Below are 27,362 nucleotides of genomic sequence, written 5' to 3'. Positions count from 1 at the left end.
AGGCGCGGCCCAGCCCGGGCACAGCATCCCCAGCCTCGCCATGCCCGGGCGGGACCGGTCCAGGCTGCGGGGGCGCTGCGGAGCCGCTCCGGGCGGAGCCCGGCACAGCCCGGCCCAGCCCAGCCCAGCCTAGCCTAGCACAGCCCAGCCTAGCCTAGCACAGCCCAGCGCAGCACAGCCGCGGCGTGCCGGGCCAGGCAGGGCCGTGCTGAGCTGAGCCTGGCCACGCCGTGCCGCCATGGCCATCGCGCACATCGCCACCGAGTACGTCTTCTCTGACTTCCTGCTGAAGGAGCCGCCGGAGACGCGCTACAAGGGGCTGCGGCTGGAGCTGGCGCTGGACAAGATCGTCACCTGCATCGCCGTGGGGCTGCCGCTGCTCCTCATCTCCCTTGCCTTCGCTCAGGAGGTCTCCATCGGTAACCCCGGCAGCCCCTCTCCCGGCCCGCGGCAGACAAAGGGCTCGGCGGGCGGGGGGCGGCGGAGCGGAGCTCGGGGCGGGGGGACAGCGCTCCGGGGGTTCCCGCTCGGGGCAGGGCGAAGGGCGCCTTTGAGCCGCGGGGAGGAGAGCTGCCTTCCCGGGGAGCATCCGTGGCAGCAGGCGGTGCCTCCGTGCGGCTCACCCAGGTGTGCTGGGCTTCCCAGCCAGCCCTCCCCGCGCTTCCCGGTGCCCTCCTCCTCCCTGGGGCATTCTCTGGCAGCTGCCGTGCTCCAGCATCTCCCGAGCAGGAGCCCTATCAGCCCAGCCACCGCATCTTCTCCCGGGAGCGATGGGGAGCGGTGGAGCCGCGCTGCCCTTTGTTTCCGAGCGCAGTTCAGCCTGGAGCGGGAGCGGCGAGCCGGGATGTGCCCCGTGAACTGCCCGTCTACTGCCGTCCCGGCCCTCGGGGTATTTTGCAGTCAGATCTCGAGGTCGTTCAGCAGCTGTCAGGGACAGGTGGCACGGAGAAGGGCTGTCGGACCTCTGCGTTTGCCCTGTGGGGGCACAGCGGTACCGTGAGGCTGGTCACCGGCAGGACGGGCAGTGGGAGAGCTCTCCAAAGCTTTCCCTTGCTCTGCTGCCCTTCTGCAACTGTTCCAGTTCAACTTCTTGTGGGACTCGGTAAATGAAGCTGTGCTTTACAGGAAAAGGGCCAAATTCCTAATTATTTTGCTATCTTTTTTTTTTACCCCTAATCCCAAGTTACAGAAGTACTTATGCAGCAGCCCTTGGTGTGGGGAGTGGAACTAGATGATCTTTAAGGGCCTTTCTGTGATTCTATAAGAATTACTCTGCATTTAAATAGCACTATATGAATGAAAATTTCAAAAGTGAGTAAGCATTACTGTCCATTTTGATACAGGTGTGAATCACAGGACTTCCACCCTTTCAGAAATAGTTTGATTTGCTGCATGTACCTGTTGATTGGCATTCAGTGTTGTATAGGTGATCTACCCCATCTGTAGGATTGAGTCAAGTGAATATCAGAAGAATGGAAACTGGAATAGGGCTGCAAATTAGTGGTGAATCTGTGCATAGCATTAATCAGATACCAGACTGCTAAAGAGATAAGATGCCTCAGACTGCTGTATTCACATCTAGCTACACATGTGTTGCAGTAGGTGTGGGTTTGACCCAGAGCACTGTGGTCCACAATATCTGCACAAGAGAATAAAGGACAACCAGGCTGGGAATACTAAGACCAGATCTGAGCCCTGCGGCTCCTTTGGTCGTTCAGAAACTGGATGTATACAGCCATATTCTGTACTCTGACTGGCTGCTTTTAGTTTTAAATCTGCTACTGATTTCTTCCTCTGCACATTTCTTCCTCTTAAAGCAATGAAAAAGAAGGTTTGCACTTCCACATACTAGCTTGTATATGGGCCCTTTAGTTCTTCTTTCTGCTTCTACTCTAAAAGTGCTAGATCCAGTTTGAAACAATGCCTGTGTGTCAGAGTTTCTTTTATTTCTTTCATTTTCTTTCCTTAAATAAGGAGTGAACACACAGTTGAACTGCACAGCTCAGTAAAATGTGCCTTTCTTTCAGATGAATTAAGTTCTCCTCTTTCAATTATTTCAATATTCAACTACTTCAAATTGAATCTGTGACTGCAGTAGATTCATAAAACAAGAATTAAAATGTGTGCTACATCTTGCTTGTGCTTTATTTTGCTTATAATCCCGAGAACCTGTTAGAAGAAAACATGGGGTTAAAAACTGAGCTCTTTTAGTTGAAAAATAAATATGAAAGTAAGTATGAGAAATGCATCCAGCCCCTGGAGTGGGTGAAACTGCACCACGTGGTTTCCATACAGAAAGTGATAGTATATCGGCCATGCTGCTGTTATGGCTGTTGCCTATTTCCCACACAGTCCTCACAGCTTAACAGGCTGGCTGCTTATGAGACATCCCAAAGCTGTTTCCATTAAGGCTTTTGGGGAAACAGAGAGGGTCTTGGGGTCTGGATATGCTCATTTCTGTGAGTTCTGGTGTTCAGCCAAGGATAAAATAAGAGAGCAACAATTGGTTTCAAACACTTCCTGATGTAATCATGCTTTGAAAAAGCTCAGGAGTGCTAAACTGAGAGAAAATGTCAGGGTCCATTTTTAGGTCTGAAAAAGAGCAACTCAGAGGTGGATGTGAAAGTGTTTGGTGGAAACACCTGCCTCCGGGTACAAAAACTGAATACCCTTTCCAAAAATGAATGCTCAGCTCCTATTTCTGTTGGGATAATTGTATTCTTCCCACCTCAGATTCTCTTGGCATCTCATCCTGTCACCTTTCCTTCCCTCTCTGCTTTCCTTTCCATTGCAGTGTGGTATTAGCTACCAGTAATTTTCTTCCCCCACCCAGTTGCTCTTAATTGTGAAAAGTGATTAAAATGTTTACAAAGGCCATGGAGGTTTTCTGAAGCCATGAAGTAACGTTTAGTTTTGATAGAAGTTTCAGGAAATAAATGAGATTCCAGCTGAATTGCAGAGTATTTCTCTGCCAGGGGCATGGAAAACCCAGCTGCTATGCCCAGCCAGGGAGCACTGAGGAAACTTCTGAGGTTAGTGCCCATACCCTGCTTCAGCACCCTTCAGGGGCAGGAAGAGATCTAACCTGAGTTTACTTTTGGCTATATTTTAGAAACTCCGATTTGTGAGCATTGTAAGCTGGTTCTGGTAGTGCTTAGCTGTGATTGAGCCATTCTTTGCTTGCCGTGGGAATCTTTGCTGCTTGAAATCCTTTACCTGCTATCTCTTTGCAGCTAGGCCTTGTTTTATACAATTTTTGTAATTTTATATATACTGGAAATGTGAAAATGGAAATAACAATAGAATTGTGAGTATTGTGTTGTACATGCTTATATTCCTTAAGTTATGGCTTGATATTATTTCCTTATATTATTTGGCAGTTCTTGGGTAAACATACTACAGATGAGCAGGTATTATTGTAACAGAAACCATCTAAATGAAGCTAAATCATGTTTTTAATAAGAATAGGTCTGAGTTGGGATTGAGATTCCAGTTTTTGAGCTCTGTGTGTGTATATTGTGAGATGTGCTTTCTTACTGTAAACAGCTTGGTTGAAAACATAGATATTTATTCCCAAGGCACTGTTTGGAGCAGGATACCACAGCCCTAAGCAGGTAGTCAGACGAGCAGACAAGAAATGGAAATAAGCTGCTTAATTTTGGCAGCTGTTTCTAAGTTAGTTTTGGGAAAAGTATCTGGCTGTCTTGGGTTGAAGCTGAAAGAAAAGCAGATGTGAGAGCTGTCCACTCAACATTTGCACCTTTTCCCATAGGAAGGCAATTGGGAATTGCTCATCTGTGCTTATCACCAAATGATGTTGTTTGACCTTTTGTGTACAACAACTTTCAGGCACTGCTGTGCAGTGGGCAGTGTGTGCTGGCTGCTTTCACTGCAGCTTTGCATGGGAGGTGATGGCTGGGAAGGGATAAGAGGAGGGAGGGAGACAACTGGAGAGGGGAGAGGAAGGGAATTTTGTGGTGGTCACAAAAAGCAGCCTTTACTATGTTTGATTTGGGTGTTGGTTGTGCATGGCTTACATAGCTGGGATGAAGTAATCCTTGTGTTTTAGCATCTCTGTTTGTTTTATCACATAAGAAAACACCTTGGAAACCTTTTCCAGGACACATAAACCATCACATGTTGAGTAAAGACATCTAAGAAACTTGGTTATAGTCATCATGAAGGCTTGGGTAGTGCTACTGGCTTATCAGTTGTGGCAGGATGTTGGGTTAGGAAGTGCCTGGCCATGGACCAACCCACAGCATCTGCATGAATCTGTCAAAATGAAGATTTGCTGCACTAAAAGCATCTCATATCCCTTATGGTCTCTGATGCATCCTGTCCTGCTGGAGGGTGCTCAAAGGTGGGAATGTGTAGCCTTGCCCTACCCTCTACACACCACAGGATTAATGTCCCCATTGACCACTTTGGGCTTTCCCAGTGGTGACAATCCTTGCTTGCCCAGCTCAATTTCCACCTAATTTCTGGGCATTTTTTCCCACACTTTGTTTTTTTTAGTTCACATCCCTGCGGTTGGCTGCCTGTGGGATTCAAGGTGCTTTGGCCAACAGGAAATAGAGGGTGTGGGGAACTCTGGGTGCTGCATCCCAACAGCTTCTGTGGGTGCTATGATGGTAGCAGTGCCCATCTGCAATAACCCTCATTGCGTGTCCAGCTGTCTCTCGACACAGGTTAATCATATTTCTCAAACAGTCATAAGAATAAAATGTATAAAAGGAGAAAATTGAGACACTAAATCACAACAAATACACAAGAAAAAACAGTCTTAACTCTTGAATTAGGCTCCTTTCCTCTCCTGCTACCCCCTCACTGGCCCTCTCTGCTATGTCCCTTCCCCTTCATGTTCACAAGTTGGGGAGGCTTTTGGGAAATAATCCTATCTTGTGACTTCCGTAAGAGCCGGGGGTTAAGGCTGGGTTCAGTTTTAATTAGGCAAAAGACTATTACTATGGCAGCTGGTGTCTGAGAGCTTGAAAAACACCTCCCAGTGCTGCTGAAGCAGGCTCTATGCTAATAGTTGATGTTTGCACACCTTGCATTTAATTCAGCAGGATGCTCTGAAACCCAGGGCCTTAATGACAGAACTGAGTCAACAAGTGTGTGAGTAGCCTCAGTCTGGAGCAACCAGAAAGGCTGTGAACTTCTGTCATCAGATATGCAGACCCCAGAAGCATGTGCTGCTCTTTGGCATATAAGGAGTGCTCAGGACAGACTAGAAGTTCCAGCATCGGGCACAGGCCTGCCTGGGGAGCCAGGACAAACTTGTAAAAGCATTTACTTTAATCAAATTTAAATTGTCATTGGGTGAACATCTTCAACTGTTGGTAAGATTTTTTTCTGTTTAGCTCCTGCAGAGCCAGTTTTACATTTCCTATGGGAATGATGGTAGGCTGCTTTTGGTGCCAGAGTAAATTTAAAAAGCATCGCGGGCCTCTGATGTTGCTTGAGATTTGGGGTATCACCAATGTTGGCAGTGAAGCTAGATGGTCATCACCACCATCTTGAGAGGTTTCTCCTTCAGATGAAGGGAAAGTTTTTTCTTTTTCCTGAAGTCTCACTGGAGTGAATTTAATTCACAAGGGTTTTTTCCCCACAAATCAAAAAACCTATCACTCTGAAGGCAATCCTTGATAAACACCCAGATATTTTATCACTGCATGATTTTGAGACTCCTCTGAGAGAAAACTGGTAGCCCCATGGAGAGGGAAAGATGCTTGCTGGCTTCTCCAACCCACTCTACTTACGCATTGCATCACATGAGCGTTACATTCTGCTACTACTCCATTGCCAAAGTAAACCTTAGGGAACAAGTTCTTTTCTCCAGTGCACCCATTTGTGTCTCTCCATACTTCCTTCTTCAACGTGGTGTCTATTCTGTTTCACCCAACCTGCCACTTTTGGTCTATGAGAAGCATCTGTAATCTAATAGAATCATTCCTACTGGTTTGCTCAATGCAAACCAGTAGGAATGTGTGTACTCCCACACGTAAATTTCGTTCTTCTTTGGCATCCATTGAGATATCTTTTGTCAAATTTTAAAATATTTTTTAATGTTGTTGTGGAGGATGTAACTTTGGATGGTGCCTGGCAGTCTGTACATTGTCTATGTGTGCCTTGATTTTCTTGTTTGGGTTTTTCTTTAGTGGCTACTCAAGTGCATAATTCTTGCTAGATAAAATCAGATGTTTGGGTATCATGGCTAGTTCATTTTGCCTTTTGGAAAATTACAGCAATAATTAATGGCTAGGTTTTTCTCCAAGCTTATGCAAATCTTTTTTGCAGTGTATCAGGAAACAAATAATTACTTACTGAAGGCTTAGTCCTGTCAACTACAACCATCTGATCCTGGTTCAGGAAAAATAACTCTCTGCAATAGAGTACTTCCAAGAATCCATGTTAATCAGATGCTGAATTAACTCTGTTAATTAGATGTGTAAGTCAGCAGAGAGATGATGAGCCACTGGAGAGGAAACCAGTCTGGCTTGCTGATTTTGCGCTCTCTTTGGTGAAGGATGCAGCCAGAGAATGCTGAGCCCTTGGCTCATCCTGCCTTGCACCCCAGCAAAGCAGTCAGATATTGAACAGGTACTGTCCTTCAGATTTGAGATTTTTCCTTGGGATTCTAAGAGTTTATTTTTGTAGGTAGTTTTCCTTTTTTCAGAAAACACCTACGGGGCAGTAGGGTGGGAATCACAGATGTGTCTTGTATCCTGCTCATTTAGCATTGATAGCAAAATTTCCACCTCCACTGGGCAAAAGGAGCCAGAGTAGGTCCACTGCTTGCATATCAATTCTGAGAAGTCCTAGCTGGGGCTGCGACATTTTCTTTTAGGCACCTGATGGAGGATCCTTTCCAAATGAACTTGCAAAAGTTAGGCAAAGTGGATGCAAAGGTGTTATCCCAGGGCAGAGGATCTCCACCTGTAGTCATGCAGGCTTTTACAGTGCTGTATAGGAGCTGCAGAGGAGCCAGCTGCAGAAGAAGAGGGTTGTCCCGGTACAGACATGGAGGGAATAGCTGGAGGTTTGTTGGCAGAGCACCCACGAAGACGTGCCACAGCTGGGTGGGGCGACAGCTCGTCCTCAGTGCCTGCTGGCTGCAGTGACTCAGGCTTGTACTCTGCACTTGGTTGCATGCCTGCAAGTAATCCTTCCTGCCAGTGAGCAGCTCCATGTGGCAATCTTATCACACTTATAAAAGTGACATTTTATTACATGTGGCTGCACACCTGTTGCTGTCTTAGGTTTCTGCAGCTCTTTTGGGTGGTCTCTCCTTAGGATACCATAGTAAGTGGCAATTTTTTAATCCTCATTTGTTTGCAAAAGTATAAATCAGTTGCTCCCTCTCCAAAGCTGATTTAGGACCAGGGATTGCCAAGTATAATGATAAATTGGCCAAAGACTGTTGTGACAACTGCTTAACAAATGCAGTCATTTGTTGTTCCTCATCCTTCTTGCTGCGTATTTTATATCCATGTTGTTATTATGAACTTCTCTGCTGCTTTTCTCTTTCCCCATCTATTACATGTGGGAGCAAAAGATGGGAATGGTTTCATGTCACCAAGCTAGGACATTTTTCCTTTGATAGTAGAGGACTAATAGCCATTCATAAACTAGCTGTGTGCATGACTGTGCACAGTGTGTCTGTGGAAGGCATTTGGCCCTTTGCCTAATTTCTTCTCTAATGAAAACTACAGATTTTCTTTTTAACTTCCTCTAGAATAGCCCAACATTAAGTTAATTATCAGTATTGATCTATTGCTATTATTCCTTTGGAGGGGAGAAGGAAGGAAAAAAAGATGGAAAATTTTGACCATGTTCAGAGACATTTAATGAACTGTGTTCTGTGTATTATGCACAAAAATGTATTCTCTGTTTTAAAGTCTTAACATTACCACTATTGCTGCAAAGTTGTAATTTACATTAACAAGTATTTACAAACAAGACTGCATCTAGTTAATTAAAAACCAGTACAACAGCTGGAGTGTCCCCAGCTTCTGCTTGATGTGGAGCTCTATCTGCTTGGCTCCTGGGTCAAGTTGCCAAAGGTTTCCAACCTTTGGCAGAAACACCATAGTTTAGAAGAGTGATGTTAACTGCTCTGCTGCAGCACTGGCATCGCTGGAGCTATTGTGGTATGAAGTTGTGCACATGATGTTATGGAGAAGAAAGCTGGCTGCCTTTTTCATCACTAATTTTGGAGAAAGGTGCTGTTTGCCATTTTCCTCACTCCTGCTTTTTAAACACTCCATCACTTTCAGTGGTGTCTCACCCGTTAAGGAGAATGAACACATGGAATGTGTTTCTTGTTGTGGATACACAGACATGAATAAGACAAAGCAACACTCCATTGCTCTCCCTTTGAAAGGGTCACTTGTTTACTGCTTTGCATTGGGCACAGCCAGCAGCTGGAGGTTGGTTAAATGATGAGAGCAGGGCATAAACGGTCCCTATCCAGTCGACAGCAGACACACTAATTGCCTGCTTTTTTATTTTCTTTTTCTCCCCCCCCTTTTTTTTTTGTTTTTAATTCTGGAGTGTATTATTTCTTGAGCTTCCACAACTAATGGAAATCCCAAAGCTTTGGGAGAGAGCAAGTGTTTGTTTGGTGCCAACTCTGCTAAGTCACATGAACTCTGCTCTCATAAACAGTAACTTGTTTTCCATAAAGGAGGCTTGTGACAGGTCAAAGCATGATGATCAAACCATGCCCTTATGATACTACAGCTTAAGAATTATAATAGTGACTCATATGGAAAGGCTTTTATTCATAAAGCTCCTTGACTATGCTACACTGTAAAGAGGCTGTACAAGTTACAAGTGAGTGTGGTTGGCTCCTTTTCCAAAAGAAGTTCTTATTCTCTGAACTAGTGAAGACATGGCAAATGATACAATCTTATATTAAATATCAATTCCCATAAAGCACACAGCAATGCCATTAGTGCAAACATTGATGGATATATTGAGGGGAAAAAAAGGTAGCAGTATTTTCCCCCTGTTAGTCTTTTGATATTTGTGAAAGTATTGTAAATTGAACTCTTTGAAGAGTTGCTCGTGAAAGAGCCATCTCCACTTTGTGTAATCATTTAATGAAATGATTTCTTATTTGAACATTTATGAAAGTCTACTGGAAATTTGTGGGGGGGTCGTTTGCTTTCACTGTCAAAGCTTCAGAAGGAAAATTGAACCCCCTCATCCTGTTTTGCTGGCTTAATCTGAGGAGCCACTGATATTTCATGTCCAGTAACCACTCTTCCTTGTTGAGATATGCTGCAGGAAGTGTCACCTGGTGCCTGGACCTGGTCAGAGCAGAATTTGACCCTAAGGCTGATGCTGGCTAAATAGCTGCTCTTGCAGCTATTAATCCTCTGATCTTAATTTGAAGTTCTGAGCAGCTGGAGAGGTCCTGGAAATGAACGGGGATGACAGTGTTATGCATGACCTTGGGCACAGCACATCACTGCGCTGGTGAGGAGGGGTCTGGCATCCTTTGGAGATATCTAAGGCTACAGTTTGTCTGCCAGAAGTTACAGGAGGAAATCCTTGTTTTCACAGGTATAACTTGAACCCCTCAAAATAATTTGCAGCCTCAGAGGCAGGAGGAGTGGCAGCACCCTGGGCCAAACTTGCCCTTCCATTACTGCAAGGACTGACAGGTTGCAAGAAAGGTGTTTGAGGTCTTGTTTCAGTAGACGTGCTTTTGGGCACGATGGTATGTGATGGCAGCTGTTGCCTCAGGACACCAGCCTCATCTGGTCACACTTTGTATCTGCTCGTTCCCCTTTGGCCAACCTCAAGTGCAAGTGAGACAGGTCTTTGAGGCCACATTGCTCACAAAACTTATGGAAATAGGCCTGAAAGATAGGTGCTTCTAATGTTCTATCTCAACCCTTAGGAGACATCAGAGAGTCCCTGTGGGAGTTATACCCTTTGGATGCAGTGGGAACTTAGTGACCCTCTTCCCTCAGAGCTGCTGTGTTTTGTCCAGTTGCTTAACCTAATAACTTTGGATACCATAAAATCTGGAGTGTTCACTTTTCTTCCTAAACTTTTCTTCTTTTTTTTTTAATCTTTTGAGGATGTGATAACCTTTGCTTTGTTTTGCCAGGTGCTCAGATAAGCTGTTTTGCACCCAGCTCTTTCTCCTGGCGACAAGCTGCTTACGTGGACTCCTACTGCTGGGCAGCTGTGCAGCAGAAGCAACCATCCCAGAACAACTTAGAAAACATACCCCTGTGGCTGCATAAAGTATGTATAGATCTCCATCTCCTAGAAAAGTTATTCCAACATAGAAATCTACCTTTGCCTCGCTTTTCTTACTCCTCTGCTCTGCTGTAGTCCTTGGCTTTGACTTGACTCTCTATTTTTAGAACTTTTTTTTCCCCTTACTTCCAAAGATGGTAGTAGTGGAGAAGGTATTTTCTGCTTTTAAATAAACGGTCACCAGTTATCTGACACAAGAGTAATGTTAGGGTTGCTGTGTTGCCTGGAACTGAATGCTTTACCTGGCTTTAGCCAGGAACTATTTTAAGACTGGAACACAGGACACAACAACTGCCTTAATGCTAGTATCAAAAGCTTATTTTAGGAAAACGGGGTAGTAAAAACATTTTATATTTTTATTGTGTTACACTTGGCCAGTTATGCATGGAGACAGACTTATGGCAGATAGGCATTTTGGGAGAGATGAAGTTAATCACTGGTACCAACAAGTCTAACCCCTGTCTGCAGTGTGCTCTTCTGCATGTCTGCAGGCTGTTCCCTTTCAAACTGTGAGCTGGCTTTCACTGCTTCAGGTAAATCAGCATCATACTGAATGCACAGAAAGAGACTTATTTTATGGGTAAAACGTGCAGTGGGTACTAAGATACCTGAGCTGGCTCAAAGCAGTTAGCTGAGCTTTGGCAGGAGTTACAAACAAAGTCAGGGCCATGCCAATGCCTGGAGCTGACTCAGCTCAAGAGGCAGCGTTGGCTTGCTCAGGCAGTGCCAATGCCAAAGTAAGAAGTGCTTTTGGGGCTCTGCAAATTTGTGCGCTGCCTTCCCCAGGCCTTTTGTTACTTGCCCCAGCAAATGTTGAGTTTTATGTGACAGTCACCTGCTGACAGCTCTAAGTTTGCCAGCCATGACAAATAGCTTAGGCAGTCATACTGTTACGATGCAGCCCATGTTATTTTGCTGAGTAGTGCTGTCTCGGGAATTGTTGCAATTCCTTAGTGACAGCGTAGTGGTTTGTGATGTTTCCTTGTAAATACCCTACAGACTGCCTGCAGGAAATATGTGTGAACAGCAGAGTAAGAGGCTGTAGCAGAGGTTGGGCACCTCGTCTTAACCTCCTAGATCTATGATTAGCCACCCACCCTCCTAATTCAGGCATTGGGAGCTGCAGATGCTGTTTGGAGGGCAGTATTAATTAATATCCTTCTAGTGGTTGTTCCTCAGCTTCCATGCTTTACAAGTTTACAGGGAAGGAGTGGTTACAGCTATTAACAGTGAACTTTGGTTCCCAGTGTGGTGTCTGAAGGTGTCTGGTTGTTCTTTGCATCCAGGGCTGAGAGGTGCTGCATGACATGGGATCACTTATGCACGAAGACTGGGCTTGCTTGGGTTGTCTCCCAAATCTTGCAACTGAAAGGTACATGCAAGCTCCTTGCTCTCCAGATTTTGACTAGATAATGAATTTAAAAATGGGCAGAGCAGAGCCTTTTGGGGAACACAGTGATGTTAATGAGAAAAGGGAGCCTTCCTATGCTCAAGTCAGTGGAGACCTGACTCTGCAGTGCCAGGGCAGGGTTGCACACAGAGGGACAGCAAGAATCGTTAGGCCCAGTTCTTCTTAAGACAGCACTTAAAACTCTTCCTGATTTCTGGACAGCAGGGCTTTTATTTACAGAGCATCTCAGGTTTTTTCCAATACTCTGACTCAGTATCTCACTGTATTGGCATGCTGGAAGAGCTCCATAAAAAGTACTTAAGGAGGCATTATGCAGTTTTGGGAGAATGAGATTGTAGGTGCCAATTCCTGATTAAAATGGATGGATTTTCTTATGGTGTGCTCTCTGTGCTCTGTCAGAAGTGCTGTCAAAGGTTTGCCTCTCAGGGCAGTGCTCAGGGTGGTATAGAGAGTTCTTTAGTGAAGAAGCCAAATCATAACAACCTGCCCTGCTTCTGTTTTAAGCATCTGATTGCCTGGAAGGTTGAAGGTTCAAACCCAGGTTGAATTACAGAGAAGCTGAAAACTTCCCATTTTCCTCCTATTTCAGAGTACAAGTTTGCACTGGGATTTTTGGTTTCTTAACAAAGCTTGGTACCTTTACTGGTTGTCCTTTCTGCTCTGGGAGATCTCTCCCAATGGTTGAATTTATCAGTTTGGAAACTTGTTTTGGAGTGGAGAGGAGGAGCACACTGCAACTTTCTGGGTTCCTTGACTCTCCAGAGATCCGTGTGCTCCTAGAGGGTGCCCAGGACCTCTCTCCATGCAGGACAGGAGTTCTGAAATTTCCAGTGATCCTGGAATAACTCTTCATACTGGATAACCCTGAGGAGAAAGCAAAATGAGTTGTGTACTCCAATGCACAATTCATTAAACAAAATACCTGCAGGTAGATAAATGTAAAGAAGAGACTGTGGTAGGTCGTGCCCATATTCTTGGTTTAACGCTAAGATTTCCTCCTCTTTGTCAGTGAAAGGGCTGTCAGAATGATTATATGGTTGAGTCCTCTGACAAGACTCCTCTTCAGGTTTGTCATTGATGAAACCTGTTGTGATCAGGCTTCACTCTTCTGTTGTCTCTGTTTTCTTCTGGGATTGTCCATTCAGGCTTAATTCCCTTAGAGGTTTCTTGTGTCTGTCGGAAGTGTCAAAACAGACATACTGGTTTCTAAAGATGAGTAGTAAATAGAGACAGACAGTGGTGAGGTGGGATAGAGGAGATATGTATTTGTTCCTGTGCAGATAGTTCGCTTTGTCTGCAAAGGAGAGTGCTGCACTTGACAATTTGTTTTAGTAAAACTTGTCTTGATCCTTAACTGGAATATAGACAAGCTTTTGGCCATTGTGTGTGGGCAGTCTAGTGGTGGAGGAGACTGCACTATGAAGCCTTTTTAATCCATAGTGCACAGAAAAATTTATAAAACTCATGCAGGAGAACAGTGAGCATCATCTTACTGGGTCTTGATAGCCACTAGACATGACAGCAACCAAGCAAGTTGAGGGGTAGTTGAACACTGAGCGATGACCTCTTTATAGCCCTGAAATCTGGATTGCTAGGATGGAGCTGCCTATGATCAAGAGTCTTCTAGGGATAGATCTTCATGGTCTTGGGCTCTGCCAGGGGAGGTTTAGGTTGGATATTAGGAAGCAATTTTTTACAGAGAGGGTAATCAGACATTGGAATGGGCTGCCCAGGGAAGTAGTGGATTCACCATCCCTGGAGGTTTTTAAGATGAGACTGTATGTGGCACTTAGTGCCATGGCCTTGTAACCATGGCGGTGTTGGATCAAGACTTGGATGTGATGATCTTGGTGGTCTTTTCCAACCTGGTTGATTCTATGATTCTATGATTTTTTTAATTACTCTATTTTCTAGTCTATTATTAGTTAATGACAAAGAGGAAGATAAAGGTAAGCAAACTAGAGGTAAAGGGAATAGAGAGTTGTTCAGAAGGCGGCAGTTTGTACTGTGGAGGCAAACAGTTCATGTGACTGACAGCAGAGAGAAGAGGTCTTCACACATGGCACAGCTAGGAGAGGTCAGTCATCTGGCTCAGATCTCTCTCAAAGTGCAGAGCAAGTGCTGTGGGACCTGCTGAAAGCATTGCATACATAGAGTGGGTCTGTTGTGAAACTTAAGTTGTCAAAAACCCTTACTTTTTGTAAAAGAAGATTTACCATGAACCTTGTTCTTTGAATTACTTGTCTGTGAATACACCAGAAAAACCCTCAAGATTATTATATTCATGGTATAGTTATAATCATGATTGTTCTAGTTAGTGTTTGTACAGCTTCTTAGTTGACTGAGGACTCCTCATGTTTCACCTGTAAACCCTACCCAGAGGGATTAAGGGCTGTCAGAGTAAGGAAGTCTGAATGCAGATGTGTTTATGAACAATTCTTTGAGAGTGTAGTGTTAGAGCTACTTCAGTCTGTTGCAGTCATGCACTTTACTTGTAAGAGAGAAGCAGCAATCTGTTGATGTAAAAGAGTGAGTTAATATAGTTCAATGGGAAATGAGACAGTGGTTTAATAAGATTTGGTGGGAAGATACACTTCATTATTTAGTGTGTGGAGGATAGAATCAGACAGAACTGTAGGGGGATCCTCCTGTTGAGTCATGAGGTTCAGAAAGGACCCCCTTGTGTTCTAAACTCCTCTTCAGAGGGGAGTTCAGACTTAGTGGCTAGATTCAGACTTAGTCCCAGACTTCGGCAACAGTTTATTTTTAAAGGATTGTGTGTGCACAGTCAATCCTTTATATCACTTAGCTAAGATTTCAAGGTTTAGCATGCTTTTGATCACTTACTGACAATGTGTTATGGCAAGGAATCTCCCAACCTTGAGGAGTAACCTTGAGAGGTATCCATACTCAAGGTAGGCAGCCTGCAGCCATTCAGGAAAGCTCAGCAGGCCCTGGGCTGCTCACTGGTATAGAGTTTGATAATTGACTTCTAGTCAATCTGTATACCAGCAAGAGGTCTGGGTCACCATTCTAGACAGCCCTTGACTACCAAGTTGCCATCTGTCCACCAAAGTCCAGAATAAGCTGGATGCAACCATCACAGCCTCCACTGTTGAATATGGCTTGAGCTAATTGAAACTGGTGAAATACAGTTTTTCGGCTATATCAAAACAGAAAGTATTTAACAGGTGGGATATGGTGTGGTTTGAGATTCACTAGTAGGTTTGAAGACAGGATAGGATCTCAGTCAGAATGATGAGTCATTTATAACTTTCTTCTGAACACCAGTGAGACGTCTCCCATTGCTGCAAACAGGAATAGGTTTGTATCCAGAGGGAGTTTAATACCTTTGCTTCTGGAAACATGTAATTGCCATCATTGGCCTGTTTGGAGAAGCCTTTGCTTAGGCTCTTCCCAGTGACAGACAGAAATTTGGAACTGAAGAGGGAGGCAGACACTTCACCATGTTCATATATTTTAATGAGAAATATTGTAATGTCAGGTGAGGGAAGACACTTCAGTGCTTCCTTCTTTGTTGAATACTGTCTGCAAATTAATTTTCTCAAGCCTGTTATCCAGACCTGTGCAGCTTAAAGCTTTGTGCTATTGTACTTGTGCTATTGTTAGTCTTTGACTGTGGTCAGATATGGTAGAAGTCAGAATGCTTGCAATCAGCTTGTATGGTGTTTGCTGAGAGGAAATAAGGACTGAAGATGCAGTAAAATTAGAAAACTGTAGTTTTCTAAATGCCATTAAAGTGGTTTTCATCTTCTGCCAGTCATCTTTATCCAGACCTTGGCAAGCTTTCTGCAGACTTGGTCCTTGAAAATACCTTTTATGTCAGTCCACCAACACCCGCTATATTTTTTCTGTATGATAAAAGTGTATTTGAGGTTATAAAGAAGTTATTTAAATGCCCTTTTAACTTATTTGCTGCATATATACTGTGTTTTAGAACAGTTGAAGCTGAGGATGTTATGTAACAGGCTGTTTTGTGTTTTAGTCTGATTTTATCTTTCACCTTCAGGAGAGTGTGGTGCCCAATGCATCTTTAAAAGACAGTTGTGTGATTCCAACATCTTATGTGCTTAAGCAAACAGATTACTGGAACACTTCTTCTATACCTATGCATATGTTCTGGCTGAACAGTGAGCTGGTTACTAACAAATTTACTTAAACTGCCTATAACGTGCACTCAGCTCAAAGGCTTGTGAAATGAACTGCAGCAGTACAGAATAAGGGGCAGCAAACCTCTTGGCTTCCTAGTGTTCTGCTTCCTTGGGAACCTGCTGTCCCACCCAGTGTGCTGTCAGACTAAGGGTCAAGCAAGGCAGGAGAACCTGCTTCCATCATCTTTAGCTTTCAGGAGCTCAGCAATACTTACCAGAAAACACACGGGGTGCTGCCATTCAAGTCCCTGGTGTGTGTGCCACTCATTTTGTCTGTCTCATACTGAATGTTAATCAAACAATAGCTGTATCTGGTACCTTCCAGAATCTCAGATTAGCTTAGTTGAAGCTTTGCTACTCTGTTTTTGAGCGCCAAACTCGTTGGGCTCTTGCCTGTCCTTTTCTCCTTGCAGCTGGGTGCCAGTGAAGACTGAACATCCAAGTTGAAGATGTGTTGTAGCCCTCAATGTACTTTCACTAATGAAGTTCAGAAAGGAGCATTTTGAGCCATTTGATGTTTTATCTATTCTAATGTGTCTGTTGTAATCTGCTTTCAGAGGACCTTTCTTCAGTTATGCAGTCTCATACCATTGAGAACTTTCTGTTGAAAAGGAACTTGATAACTACACAGCAAAGGAAAAACTGAGTTTTACTTCTAGGCCAGTATCTTTCTTTGTCATATCTTTGACCACACAGTACTTAGTTGGTGGCACTTCCCATTTAACTTCAATCCTGCAAACTACCCAGGACTGATGTAGCTTTTTCTCCTTGTGTATTTGGTGCCTTGGAAGCAAATAAACCTTAAAACCATAAACCATAAAAGAAAAGTGGGTGGCATATGGTCATCTGTGCATGAATACCATGGAGTCCTCTTCTTAAAATGGCAAGTCATTGTGTGTGACTGTAAAATGTAGTCAGACGAGCTGGATAATCTGAATCTGTTGCTCTGAAACCTAGGACTCATGCCAGATAACTTTGCATTTTCACTTCTGCCTGTTGGTTCAAGGCCTTAATTAGTGATTCAAAACAATTTGCTAGTTATCTAAGCCTACTGTTAACAAATAGAACAAGCGTATCTTTCATTTTCAAAAAAGCCAGAATCCGAGAAGGATGGAGTCGTGCGTCAAGTGCTGTGGAAGGGCTGACAAATACAGGCTTTTGTTTCCAAACAAAAAGAGCTGGACTAATGGTCACGCTGCTGCTCTGGTTTTGAGACCATTCAGAACAGAGCTGCATAGTGTTTTCTCATGCTGCCATAAGCTACAGCTTTGGGAGTGATGAGAACCTGGCAACGGGAAGCCCAGCAAATGCATGGCAAATGTGCCTTTGCCCCAGTGGTGTGATGCTTCTAGGTGAGGAGGCAGTGGTGAAGGAGTTGGGGAGAGGAGGATGTGCAAGAGAAGATGGCAGAGGCAGGTTTTCTTAAGGCAACAGCCCAATGAGGTAGGGGAGATGGGGGGACTGGAGGACATCTAGGGCAGAACAAGAGGGCTGATGCCAATTTGCTACACAAGTGCAGAGTGTACCCACAGTCTTTCAAGGTATAAAGGAAGAGATGGAGACTGGGACAATGGAGGTTTGGGGCTGTGACTTCAGTGTGTAAACTATCTTGCCTCTTGCCACATGTCTTGTAGGACTTGGGGTAAAGAAGTCTCAAGGATTAATGGGGTACCACTAGTGGCGTTTCCACTTTTGAGGATCAGAAAGGAAATTCATAAATCTCCTATGCCTGTAAAATTTTAAGTGAGTGAGTAGTAAAGCCAGGTGGTGTAAACCAATGTAAGGGGCTTTGGTTGCTCCTTACCAAGTCACATGTTTCTTCATTGTTTCTTTCCCTACCTGGTACCAGTGGAAGGGAGCTCAGAGGTGTATGACACAAAAATAAGTGTAGTCAAAGAGGCTTTGCAGCAATTTCTACATAATACAGAATTCAGAGAACTGACAGAGCCTGGACATGCAACCATAAAGCTGTGGGTAGGCCAAGGCCTCCAGGACTCAGACCTCTGAGACCTGGTGGCATTGTCCACAGGGATAAATAAGGAGAGCAGATTCTTGTGCTGTTGGGCTTGAGTTGATGAGATGTTTATAAAAACATGCTGGACATGCCAGAGCTTTACATCTCAATTGGAAAGGCTAGACCTGGAAAACAAGAAAATGATCTGAGGTTATCTGCTGTGTGCAAAGAGGAAAGAGAGGTGGTAGTGGGGGCAGAGCTCTGGACAGTTTTTATGGGCTGCTGGGGCTAGGAGAAGTCAGTTTTTATTTATGATCTAACACATCACATGCATTCCTACTATCAATAATAACATAGGATTTAGCTTTAATGGTAGATTATATTAGAAGTAACTTTCCTGAATAAAATGTTCAGTAACATAAAATTACCTATTTTGTGCATGCAAAACTTTAATCTTTCTTCATTAATGCAAATACAAGTTAACACAGTAATATAAGGTTCAGATTCTCATCTTGCTAAATACCTACAAATGTAAGTGGAGCTTTTCCGCTGGCACTGATTAATGACTTCAGTCCAAGTTTCCTCTGAAATTCTCCACTGGCTTTTTCAATGACTGTGCATGTGCACATGGCTATAACACTTAAGATGCCTTACATCTGTTTCACATTTATTCACCGGAACTAATTTAAAACTCCTTCGGAACTCATGCTAGATTTGAGTTCAGTGTGCTTGTTATCAAAAGTTGAATGTCATGAATTAGAGTTTGGCCAAATTTGCAGTACATTTCATTAACTAACTGCTTGTCTAACCAGATCTTACATCATGTCTCTGTAAGGGTAATTTCATGTATGATTGTACACCTTGAATTTAATGTCACAGTAGATAGAAAATACCATCTTTCCAGCATCTGGAGGAAACTAGAGTTAAAATCTCATGATAAAAACCTCCTACTTGCTTATGAGTAGAAGAAAGATGGAAAGACTTAAAACTGTTGTATTTTACACCTGCTTCAGCCCTTTCCCTAAGCCATGGGGACTGTGTAAAGGCTGACTTCTCAGTGCTGCATTAACACCAGATGATTCTGGTGCTGTATGTTGGTTTCCATTTAGGAGTTACCTGAAAAGAAATACTCTGAAATACTGCAGCCAAACTTACATCCTTTACAGTTATTGTACCTCATGCACTCTAAACAGAAATGTTTGCAGGCAGATGCAGAGCTATTATGGGTCTATTCATTAACCTCCTGACAGCTAATAGAAAGCAGGAGAGATTTTGCTGGTGTTTGGAGCATTCTAATTGCTATGAACAGTAATGACATGTCTGGGAGGGGGTGTGACACTATCCTCTTCTTCCAGTCAGCCTCTCTGATAGCTGCTTTGCTTTGCTGTTTGTTGTTGCCCAGGTTAGTGCTGTGTTTCTCAATGTCAGCTTGAGCAGTGCAGTTCTGAATATGTTTGTGTGTTTGTTTGTTGTGGTTTTTTGTTTGTCTGCTTTTTGTGGGGGGTAGCTCTAAGCAGCAGCAAGGTCACTGGAGCTGTCTGGAAGGAGACTTTGCTTCCCTGCATATCCCAAAACCCACAAAAGTGGGTTTTACTAGAAGGATTTAAATAAAATGTAAGGGAATTTAGTAGGCTTATAGGGAACTTAATACTTATAGGGAATGATTGGCTGACTTATTTTGTATACAGGTGAAGCTTAATGAGGATTTTTTTCTCCCTTCAGTTCTTCCCATACATCCTGCTGCTCGTCGCTATCCTGCTGTATCTACCATGTTTGTTCTGGCGCTTCACTGCAGCACCTCACCTTTCCTCAGACCTGAAATTTATTATGGAAGAACTTGACAAAGCCTATAACAGGGCAATCAAAGCTGCTAACAGCATTCGCAGTGGAGACCCCAGGGATCCTACTGACTTGGTTCCAGCTGTTAATGAGAACTTGACACAGAGGTAAGATGTTGGGGCTTAGCTTTCTTTGCTCTTTTCCTCAAGTTCTTAACAGATGTGATGTCTGTACTCTCTTAGAAATTTATTGCAAAGGTTTGAATGGTGACCTGACATACTTAAATTTGGTTAAAAAAAAAAGATACCTGAAATGATTACTGTGGGCACTTGGAGCTGGAGCTTATAACTTTTTTTTTTCAAAGAAAACATGTAATGAGCTTTTCAGATTACTAACTACCTGAAATGTTCTGATTTCTTTAGTTGTAGTAGGTGTTAAGTAGTTTTACCCACCACAGTGTAAGAAAACAGAGATGCTGCAGTCCTCAGTTCCTTGTGTTCTTGCACACTGTGAGTCAGTTACTTGTCATCTCCTGTCCTTTAAGATCTAGGTCTGCAAAGCTTCTGATCAAATTAAAAAACAATAAAAACTAAATACCAAAAGCAACCTCTCCCCTCTCTGATCAAATTGGTGCTCTGTTCTGATCAGATGCAGTTTCTGCTTCCTTCTACATCAGGGTACCTGTTTCTCTCTGCGTATGGGGGTTATACTAGGGACTTAGGTCCATTCTTTAAAGTGTGGAGTTAGATCTTAACAAGTGAGAAGCCTTCCAGTGTTCTATTATTGAACAAGTGCTTGGGAAGTCTGATTTTCCTCATTGATTTGCTTACTAGACTTGTTTTGTATTGGAAAAGAACAAAAATATTTTTTACCATGAAGTCTATACTCTTTTTCAATTTTCTAATGTTTGAGCTCTTTTGTCTCTTAAGTGACTTTTCTGTATTAGAGTGACAATATTCTTCATTTATTTGCTATTCTGTTGGTCTTCTACTGACTTGAATAAAACTACCCTTGATTTACCCCAAAAGAGGATGTGGACCTGTTGGAGCAGGTCCAGAGAGGGTCACCAAGATGATTAGAGGGCTGGAACACCTCTCCTATAAAGACAAACTGAGAAAGCTGGGGTTGTTCTCCCTGGAGAAAAGAAGGATCTGGAGAGAGCACATTGCAGCCTTCCAGTACCTAGAGGGGATCTGCAAAAATGCTGGAGAGGGAGTTTTTAAAGGGTGTGTAGTGACAAGATAAGGCAGAATGGCTTTAAATGGAAAGAAGGCAGGTTTAGATTAGATATTGGGAAAAAATTCTGTGAGAAACCTGTGAAAAACCCTGTGAGAGTGGTGAGGCTGGCACATGTTGCCCAGAGAAGTTGTGGATGCCCCATCTCTGGAAGTGCTCAAGGCCAGGTTGGATGAGGCTTCAAGCAACCCGGTGTAATGGAAGGTGTCCCTGCCTATGGCAAGGGGGTGAGGCTTGATTGGAAGTGTATGATTTCTAAAGAACTCTTCCAACCCAAACCATTCTGTGATTCTATGATTTTAAGAGGGATTTCAATCTTGTGTTTATTTTAGATTACTAGATTTTATTGATGTTTGAGGTAGGTGAATGCTGCAGCATCTGCTCTGTATAATTTGGTGGTTTTTTCTCTCTTTTCCAGTTTGTGGGAAATATCTGAAAGCTACTTCAAATACCCAATTGTGGAGCAGTACCTGAAGACGAAGAAGAATTCCAGATGTTTAATAATTAAATATATTACCTGCCGTTTACTCACACTAGTAATTATTTTCATTGCATGCCTCTACCTGGGCTACTACATTAGTCTCTCCTCTTTGAGTGATGAGTTTCTCTGCACTATCAAAACTGGGATCTTAAAGAATGACACAACTGTTCCAGAAGTGGTTCAGTGCAAGCTTATTGCTGTTGGTGTCTTCAAGGTACTCAGCTATATTAACCTGATAGTCTATCTGCTAGTGATGCCACTGGTAGTGTATGCAATGTTTGTCCCATGGAGGTGGAATTCAGGTATTCTGAAAGTGTATGAAATCCTGCCAACTTTTGATGTTCTGAAACTTAAGTCAAAGTGTTTTGATGACTTAAGCCTTTACCTCCTCTTTCTTGAGGAAAATGTGAGTGAACTTAAATCATTTAAATGCCTCAAAGTGCTGGAGAACATTGCAGTTTCTGAGAAGTTTGATATCATGCAGCTTTTGGTAAACCTTGGTGCTATTAAGACTGATACCATAGATGGGAAACCAGGGACAGCTGAGTTGGAGAAGCCTGAGGAAACAACTACAGAAGAGCTGGAAAAAGATGCAACAGAGCTACAAGGTAAGCTGATCTAGGTAAGTATTCCTACCAAAAACATTTTAAAATATTCTGTAAGACAGTGGACCCACCTAGTCCTTGCTATATTGTCTGCAGTATAACTGCTATAACCTCACATCTGTGCCAGAAGATTGTGGTGTTGCAAGTCAGTGACACAGGCTAGACCCTGAAGTGTCTGTTAAGTTGTTGGTCCTTGCTGACACATCTGCTCGAGCACCAAGAGGCTTCAGCTGTCTGAACTTGAACTTCTTACAACTCCCTGTACAGTAGAAGAGCACTAGATTGGTCTACAGTAGGTTGTGCTTGAAGAAGCTCCAGTAAGAAAGTTGGTGGTTTCAGGACTTTTTTTTTTTTTTTTCAGAAATTAGCTCCAAAGTGTAGTAACTGCTGCTTCTGCTTCTCATTCAGGCTTTGGCAGAAGTCTTAGGTGAATGTAAAAATAAGTCTGATGCTCAGAAATGCTGCTGGCAGAGGAAGAGATGACAAAAGAAGGGAAGTGGGACTGTGGCCAGTGAACACGCTCCTGTTCTGTCTTACACAGAGAGCAAGGAATACTGCATGTAAAGTGATTTTTGCCAAAATGGTCAGAGTCAATCTGAATTGATGCAAAGATTTTCTGAATATCCCACCAGTTCACAGACACGATAGGCTCTGAGCAATCACTCCTATATAAGATATAGTCTAGGATTCTGTCCTAAAAAGTGTGGCATATCTTAATTGTGATTCCAGTTCCATCCTCAAGTGCAGAATTAGAGAAGCCAAATATCCAGGGAGAGGCATAAACCAAAAGGTTTTACAAAGTCCTTCACTCCTTGAAGTGATAATACCTTAAAATGTTTGGCAGCTGACCTGAGTAGGTGAGCATAATGCTGGGGGCAAATTAAAGAACTGTTTCAAAGGCAGGAAAAAAATCTGTTTTCTCTTGAGAAAGTCTGCCCTGTACTTAATAAAAAAGAAGCAGCAGTACTCAGGTGCTGACTGCTTCTCTGTACTTAGGTCAAGAAGTTCTGGTAGGCTGAGATCTGGTAGGCTGAGATCTGGAGGAGAAGTCAATTTATATAAGCAGAATTATTTTTGAACCAGAAGAAGCATTTCTGGCAACCAGCTCTAGTACAGCAGTTGGGAGTAATTCTGACAGTGTATAGTTTTTCTTGTAAATGTGTCCCTTTATGAAAGGTGGGTGGGTTTTGGTAGGAGAATGTAAGAGCCCAAGGTGGAGGTCTGTGCTCAAGGAACTGAGAAAGTTAATAGAAAATCCTACTCATTTTTAGCTGAAAGCAGAACTTTTGAGACTATTTTCATCTCACAAAAAAAACTTGTAAGACTTTTGTCCAGAACAGAACAAACTCATGGTTGTAGCTCTGTTAAAATGCATTGCAGAAAGAAGCTGCTGTTTCATGACCAGCTAGTGCAGCCTTCTTCTGCCTGGGGGCAGCTGCAGGCTTCACCACCCATCATCAAGGCTTCACCCATGGCTCATCAGATTTTCTTCTGTGGCATCAGCGTGTTTTGATTAGTAATCAACAAAAAAGTGTTAACAAAAGAGTGGTAGATGCTCTCTGGGCTAGAGATGTACAGGGCATCCTGCAGCTGGGTGCCACATCGAGACAGCCAGGGGCAGCTGAAAGCAGCACTGGACAGCCAGCAGTGCAGGACGAGCTTGGTGGCAGTTCCTTTGTACACAAGAAGATCTTGAGTGGTTTTATAGCTCATTCACTTCTAAAGTTTTACTTTCTCTGTAGTTTTGACAGACCATAATGCAAGTGGCAATGTGAATCCGAGAGAAGACAAAAGACTTCGCCAGAGACTTATAGATTCTTCATGCTGATGCTTCCCTGCTGCAGGAGGCAGGAGCTCTGTTCTGCGGGAAGGCTCCTCCTCTGCCTCTGCTGTGCTCAACACAAGGTGCTGCTCTTTGAATGCGACCGTCTCCATCGCCTGACAGTTCCCCAGAGGCCAAACTGGTTTACAGACTACTTGATATATATTCAGGAGTCATATGCCTGAAAAAGCAGGTTGTAGACTTTCATTATTTATTAAAAAAGACCCTAAACAAACCACACCCAAGGAGCAATAAGAATAAAAGATTTCTCTCCTGAGTGACAAGTGACGTGCACTGAATGCAGTCGAAGCTGGCAGCTGGAAAAAGCTCACACTGTACTGTACAGGGATGGCAAACGTAACCCTGCATGTAACAAAAAGAGATGGCCACGTTGCATCCTGAAGTGTTGGTCTGCTGGGAGTGGCCATCTCAGTTCTGGGGTTTAAGTAAGGTAACTTTGGGCTCTCTGCCCTGGAAAAGGGGGTAGGGAGATGGGTTTTTTTAGTGAGTCTAGTTAATCTGTACCAGGTGGTGGCTGGCCACTGATATTGGCTGTATCTTCATGGAAAAAATAAGAGGTTGCTCTGCAGCCTGAGATGTCTTAGTTAGTCATACCAACATTCATGTCTGGCATTAAGTACGTGGCACTGGTGGAAAAGAAACTACAAACAGGCTTAGAATAAGGGAGTACTGTAAACATTAGGGATTTTGAATTTTCCATGCGTTAATAAATTAATAATGTCTTAACACCTTTTTTTACAAAATGTACTGGTATGTAAGCTAAACATTAGTTTAATTTCTCTCTCTTAGTTGTTTTGGTCTTAGTGTCTAACAAATCCGCCTTGGCGTTTTGGACTGAAGATCAGTGAAGTTGGTTCCATTTTTGTAAAGCTTTGTTGAAGTTGTTTTGTAGTGTTTTTATGCATGGAAGCTTTTTCGACGTGTTTGTAGTATCAAATGCAATATTAGTTTTGCTGTTTTCCAAACCATGCTAGAGAAGACAGACTTACTTGTATTACAGTAGCACTTGTATGCCTCAGCAGAGCCAAACACCTGATAGCCATGGTGAGGTAGATGTAAATACGATGAAAGGTGGTTCTCCCCACACACCATGTGACTGTATTAAAGATAAGATGCTGAAGTGGATTGGAACAGACAAGGGGGAGTGTTTTTAAACTGGAAAACTCTCCTGGTTTGTTATTGGACTCTTTGGAGAAAGCAGTATTCAGCTTTAATGTTGTCCCTTGGGCCCAGGACCTCAACCTTCAATGAGTATTAAAATGACCTTTGGCTTGAAATTTTAGATACAAGATAAGGTGGGTGGGGGGTGAAGCACTGCAGTAGCAAGTGTGTATGTTTCACAAATGTTATATGCTGATTTGTTTTTCTGTATTATCCATGTAACTGAAATTATTTGCCTTTCACCTCTTCCAAGTTGTCTTTTTAACCTGCCCAGAAGTAGGACTTCTTTTATAGCTAGATAGGATGTCCCTGTTCCAGTTCCTCTGTGTCATCCACTGTTGTGATTTTGTCTGCTAGCATTCTGCATGTGGCTGTGGATGAGGGAAAAGCAGAAGTGATTGGTGTTACTGTTTTTGCACAAAACTCTTTCAAAGAGAGTGCACCTACTTGAATTCAGCAGCTGTTGTTGAACAAGTGGATCCAAAAGTGCTGCCATACTATACTTTGGGCTAGCATTACAAGAACTTTTCAGTTATTATATGGCTTTTAGCTAAGACAAGCCTTATTTTAAAATAAATCTTTAAAGCCATAGTATTATGCTACCTCTGCACAGGAGAGCAGCACAGCTGCAATCCTAATGTCTGTTGCATTACCAGCAAGAAACAGGGCTTGTGTTGGATAGTGGTGGTCCAAACTGCTGAATTTTTTTACCATACTTCTGACAGCAAACCTACAACCCCTCTGACCTTTTCTAGATTCTTTGTGGCTGTGCTGATGTGTTGCTGATGGTCCTTCATATATGGGCAATGCAAGTGCATGTTGTGCATTGTGTGTTTTGGACAAGGAGCTATAGTGCAATAATAAGATTTTGTGATGTGGATGTATTTGAACTGTTTGATGTAAGTAGAGTTCTCAGTCTTTAAAATTCAAAGCTCCTGAAAGCCATGTGTTCATGTTTCAAGTTGGATATGTACTTAACTTTTTACTAATTCCCCTTTTGTATTTAAAAATATGACTTGCTGCAGTGAATCTCATTGTCTCCTAAAGTGCTCAATAAAATACATATAAATTCTCCTTGGTTATTTAAATAAATCAGTTCTGTGAACTACAGCAGCATAAGTGACTGAAGGTTCCAGGAACAGTCATGTGTCACCATCTGAAAACATGTAGTACAAAACATGTGATCTGATGCTAAAACCTGAGCAAACATTTGGACAGTAGTTAAAATTCTGTATTCTCATAAAATTGGCAGAGCAACATGAATGGGTTCAAAATCTATTTAACCTTTAAAAACTATTGAGAAAATGACAGCACATGATAAATAGACTACCCATTGTGTGAGTTACTGTCTAATAATTGGCCACAGTTTCAGCATTGCACTTTTCAGCTGTATCTTTCTGTTTTCAGATGTGTTTCTGAACTGCATAGCTCAATTCTACTTACATTTTAGTGGCCCTATGCCTACTATGTTTTGCCATTTTCAAAAGCTGGGCTTAATTCCAATCTAGGTCTTAAGGAAAAGAGTCCATCTTCAACCTCTTTGTCACTACACTTTTTCTAGAAATAGCTACATGCACCTGTCCTGTTGTAAATATACCAGAAAGTAAAATGGCAATGTTAAGATTCAGCTTTGGTCCATGCCATCCTTTTTTGACCCTTATCTCTCCATCACTTGGATATTAATAGTCCTCCAAATGCAAGAGAGTTGCAACTAGTGCCTCTGCATGCTCTTTGCCTTATAATGGCTCTTAGCTTCCTTGTGAGATTTAAAACTTGTGATTTAAAATGCATAGACGCAGTAAAAGTGTTTATTTCATTAGCAGATGGTGTGCCTCTAAAAGCAGCTGTATCCCGCTGTTTTTCCTCCTGTGGATGTTGCCAGTCACTTTTAGAATAAAGAGTATATTTTAGGCCTTTTTTTTTTTACTTACTGGGAACAGTGGGTGTTGTTTTAGTAGGAGCTTTGATGACTAGTTTAGTGCCCAAGCCTAGAGCCCCATTAAATGAGCATTAAAAGAGCCTATGAACAAATGATGTCCTGGCTGCACTTTGTGAACAGGAAGACAGAAATCAGGTCATGAGTGGTTTTTTGAAGATGAAGGTGCTAGGAAGGATTTAATCCCCACCTCCACCACCACCACTGTCTGCTGTCTATGGTGGCTTCTGTCTATCTGAGTTAAAGCTTTGGAAGAAGGAAGCCACTTGGGTAAAACTTTATTTTTCAATAATGAATGTCATGTCGCTGATATGAATAATCAAAATAAATTATTGTGCCCTATGGAGTAATTAGCTGAACTTCCTCCACAGTGTGCACAGCCCACAGGAAGCTCATAATTCATTATTCTTCTTCAATGAGTTCCCATTAAGAAATGTAAGCTGGTTTTGCGATGCTGAATACTGGTTGGATTTTTAGATTGCCTGAAGGGAGAATGTCAC

General features: G+C 42.8%; 1 protein-coding gene across 3 annotated transcripts; it reads left to right on the top strand.

Annotated features, from left to right (window-relative positions):
- Positions 1-101: 101 nt before the first annotated feature.
- Positions 102-26,599, top strand: PANX1 (pannexin 1). 3 transcript variants are annotated; one of them, XM_051779088.1, is made up of 5 exons: positions 102-419; positions 10,130-10,269; positions 19,544-19,767; positions 21,255-21,939; positions 23,665-26,599. In XM_051779088.1, the coding sequence occupies exons 1-4, from the start codon at positions 239-241 to the stop codon at positions 21,937-21,939; spliced, it is 1,230 nt and encodes a 409-aa protein (XP_051635048.1). In that variant the 5' UTR covers positions 102-238; the 3' UTR covers positions 23,665-26,599. The 3 variants fall into 3 exon arrangements, with proteins under 3 accessions (XP_051635048.1, XP_051635047.1, XP_051635049.1); XM_051779087.1 differs by having other exon boundaries at positions 104-419; positions 21,255-21,925; positions 23,665-26,597; XM_051779089.1 differs by lacking the exon at positions 102-419 and adding an exon at positions 482-9,489 and having other exon boundaries at positions 21,255-21,925; positions 23,665-26,598.
- Positions 26,600-27,362: the final 763 nt, after the last annotated feature.

Source organism: Manacus candei, unplaced genomic scaffold (assembly GCF_025592945.1).
Source record: "Manacus candei isolate 608988 ecotype Guabito, Panama unplaced genomic scaffold, ASM2559294v1 h1tg000014l, whole genome shotgun sequence".
NCBI lineage: Eukaryota > Metazoa > Chordata > Aves > Passeriformes > Pipridae > Manacus > Manacus candei.
This window is presented reverse-complemented; position numbering and strand designations above follow the sequence as displayed.

Excerpts from the sequence above, each read along its gene's own strand:
- PANX1 (XM_051779087.1), top strand. The coding sequence starts at position 239 with ATGGCCATCGCGCACATCGCCACCGAGTACGTCTTCTCTGACTTCCTG. Across the intron at positions 420-10,129 it reads CGCTCAGGAGGTCTCCATCG|GTGCTCAGATAAGCTGTTTT; the intron begins GTAACCCCGGCA and ends TTGTTTTGCCAG. Across the intron at positions 19,768-21,254 it reads AATGAGAACTTGACACAGAG|TTTGTGGGAAATATCTGAAA; the intron begins GTAAGATGTTGG and ends TCTCTTTTCCAG.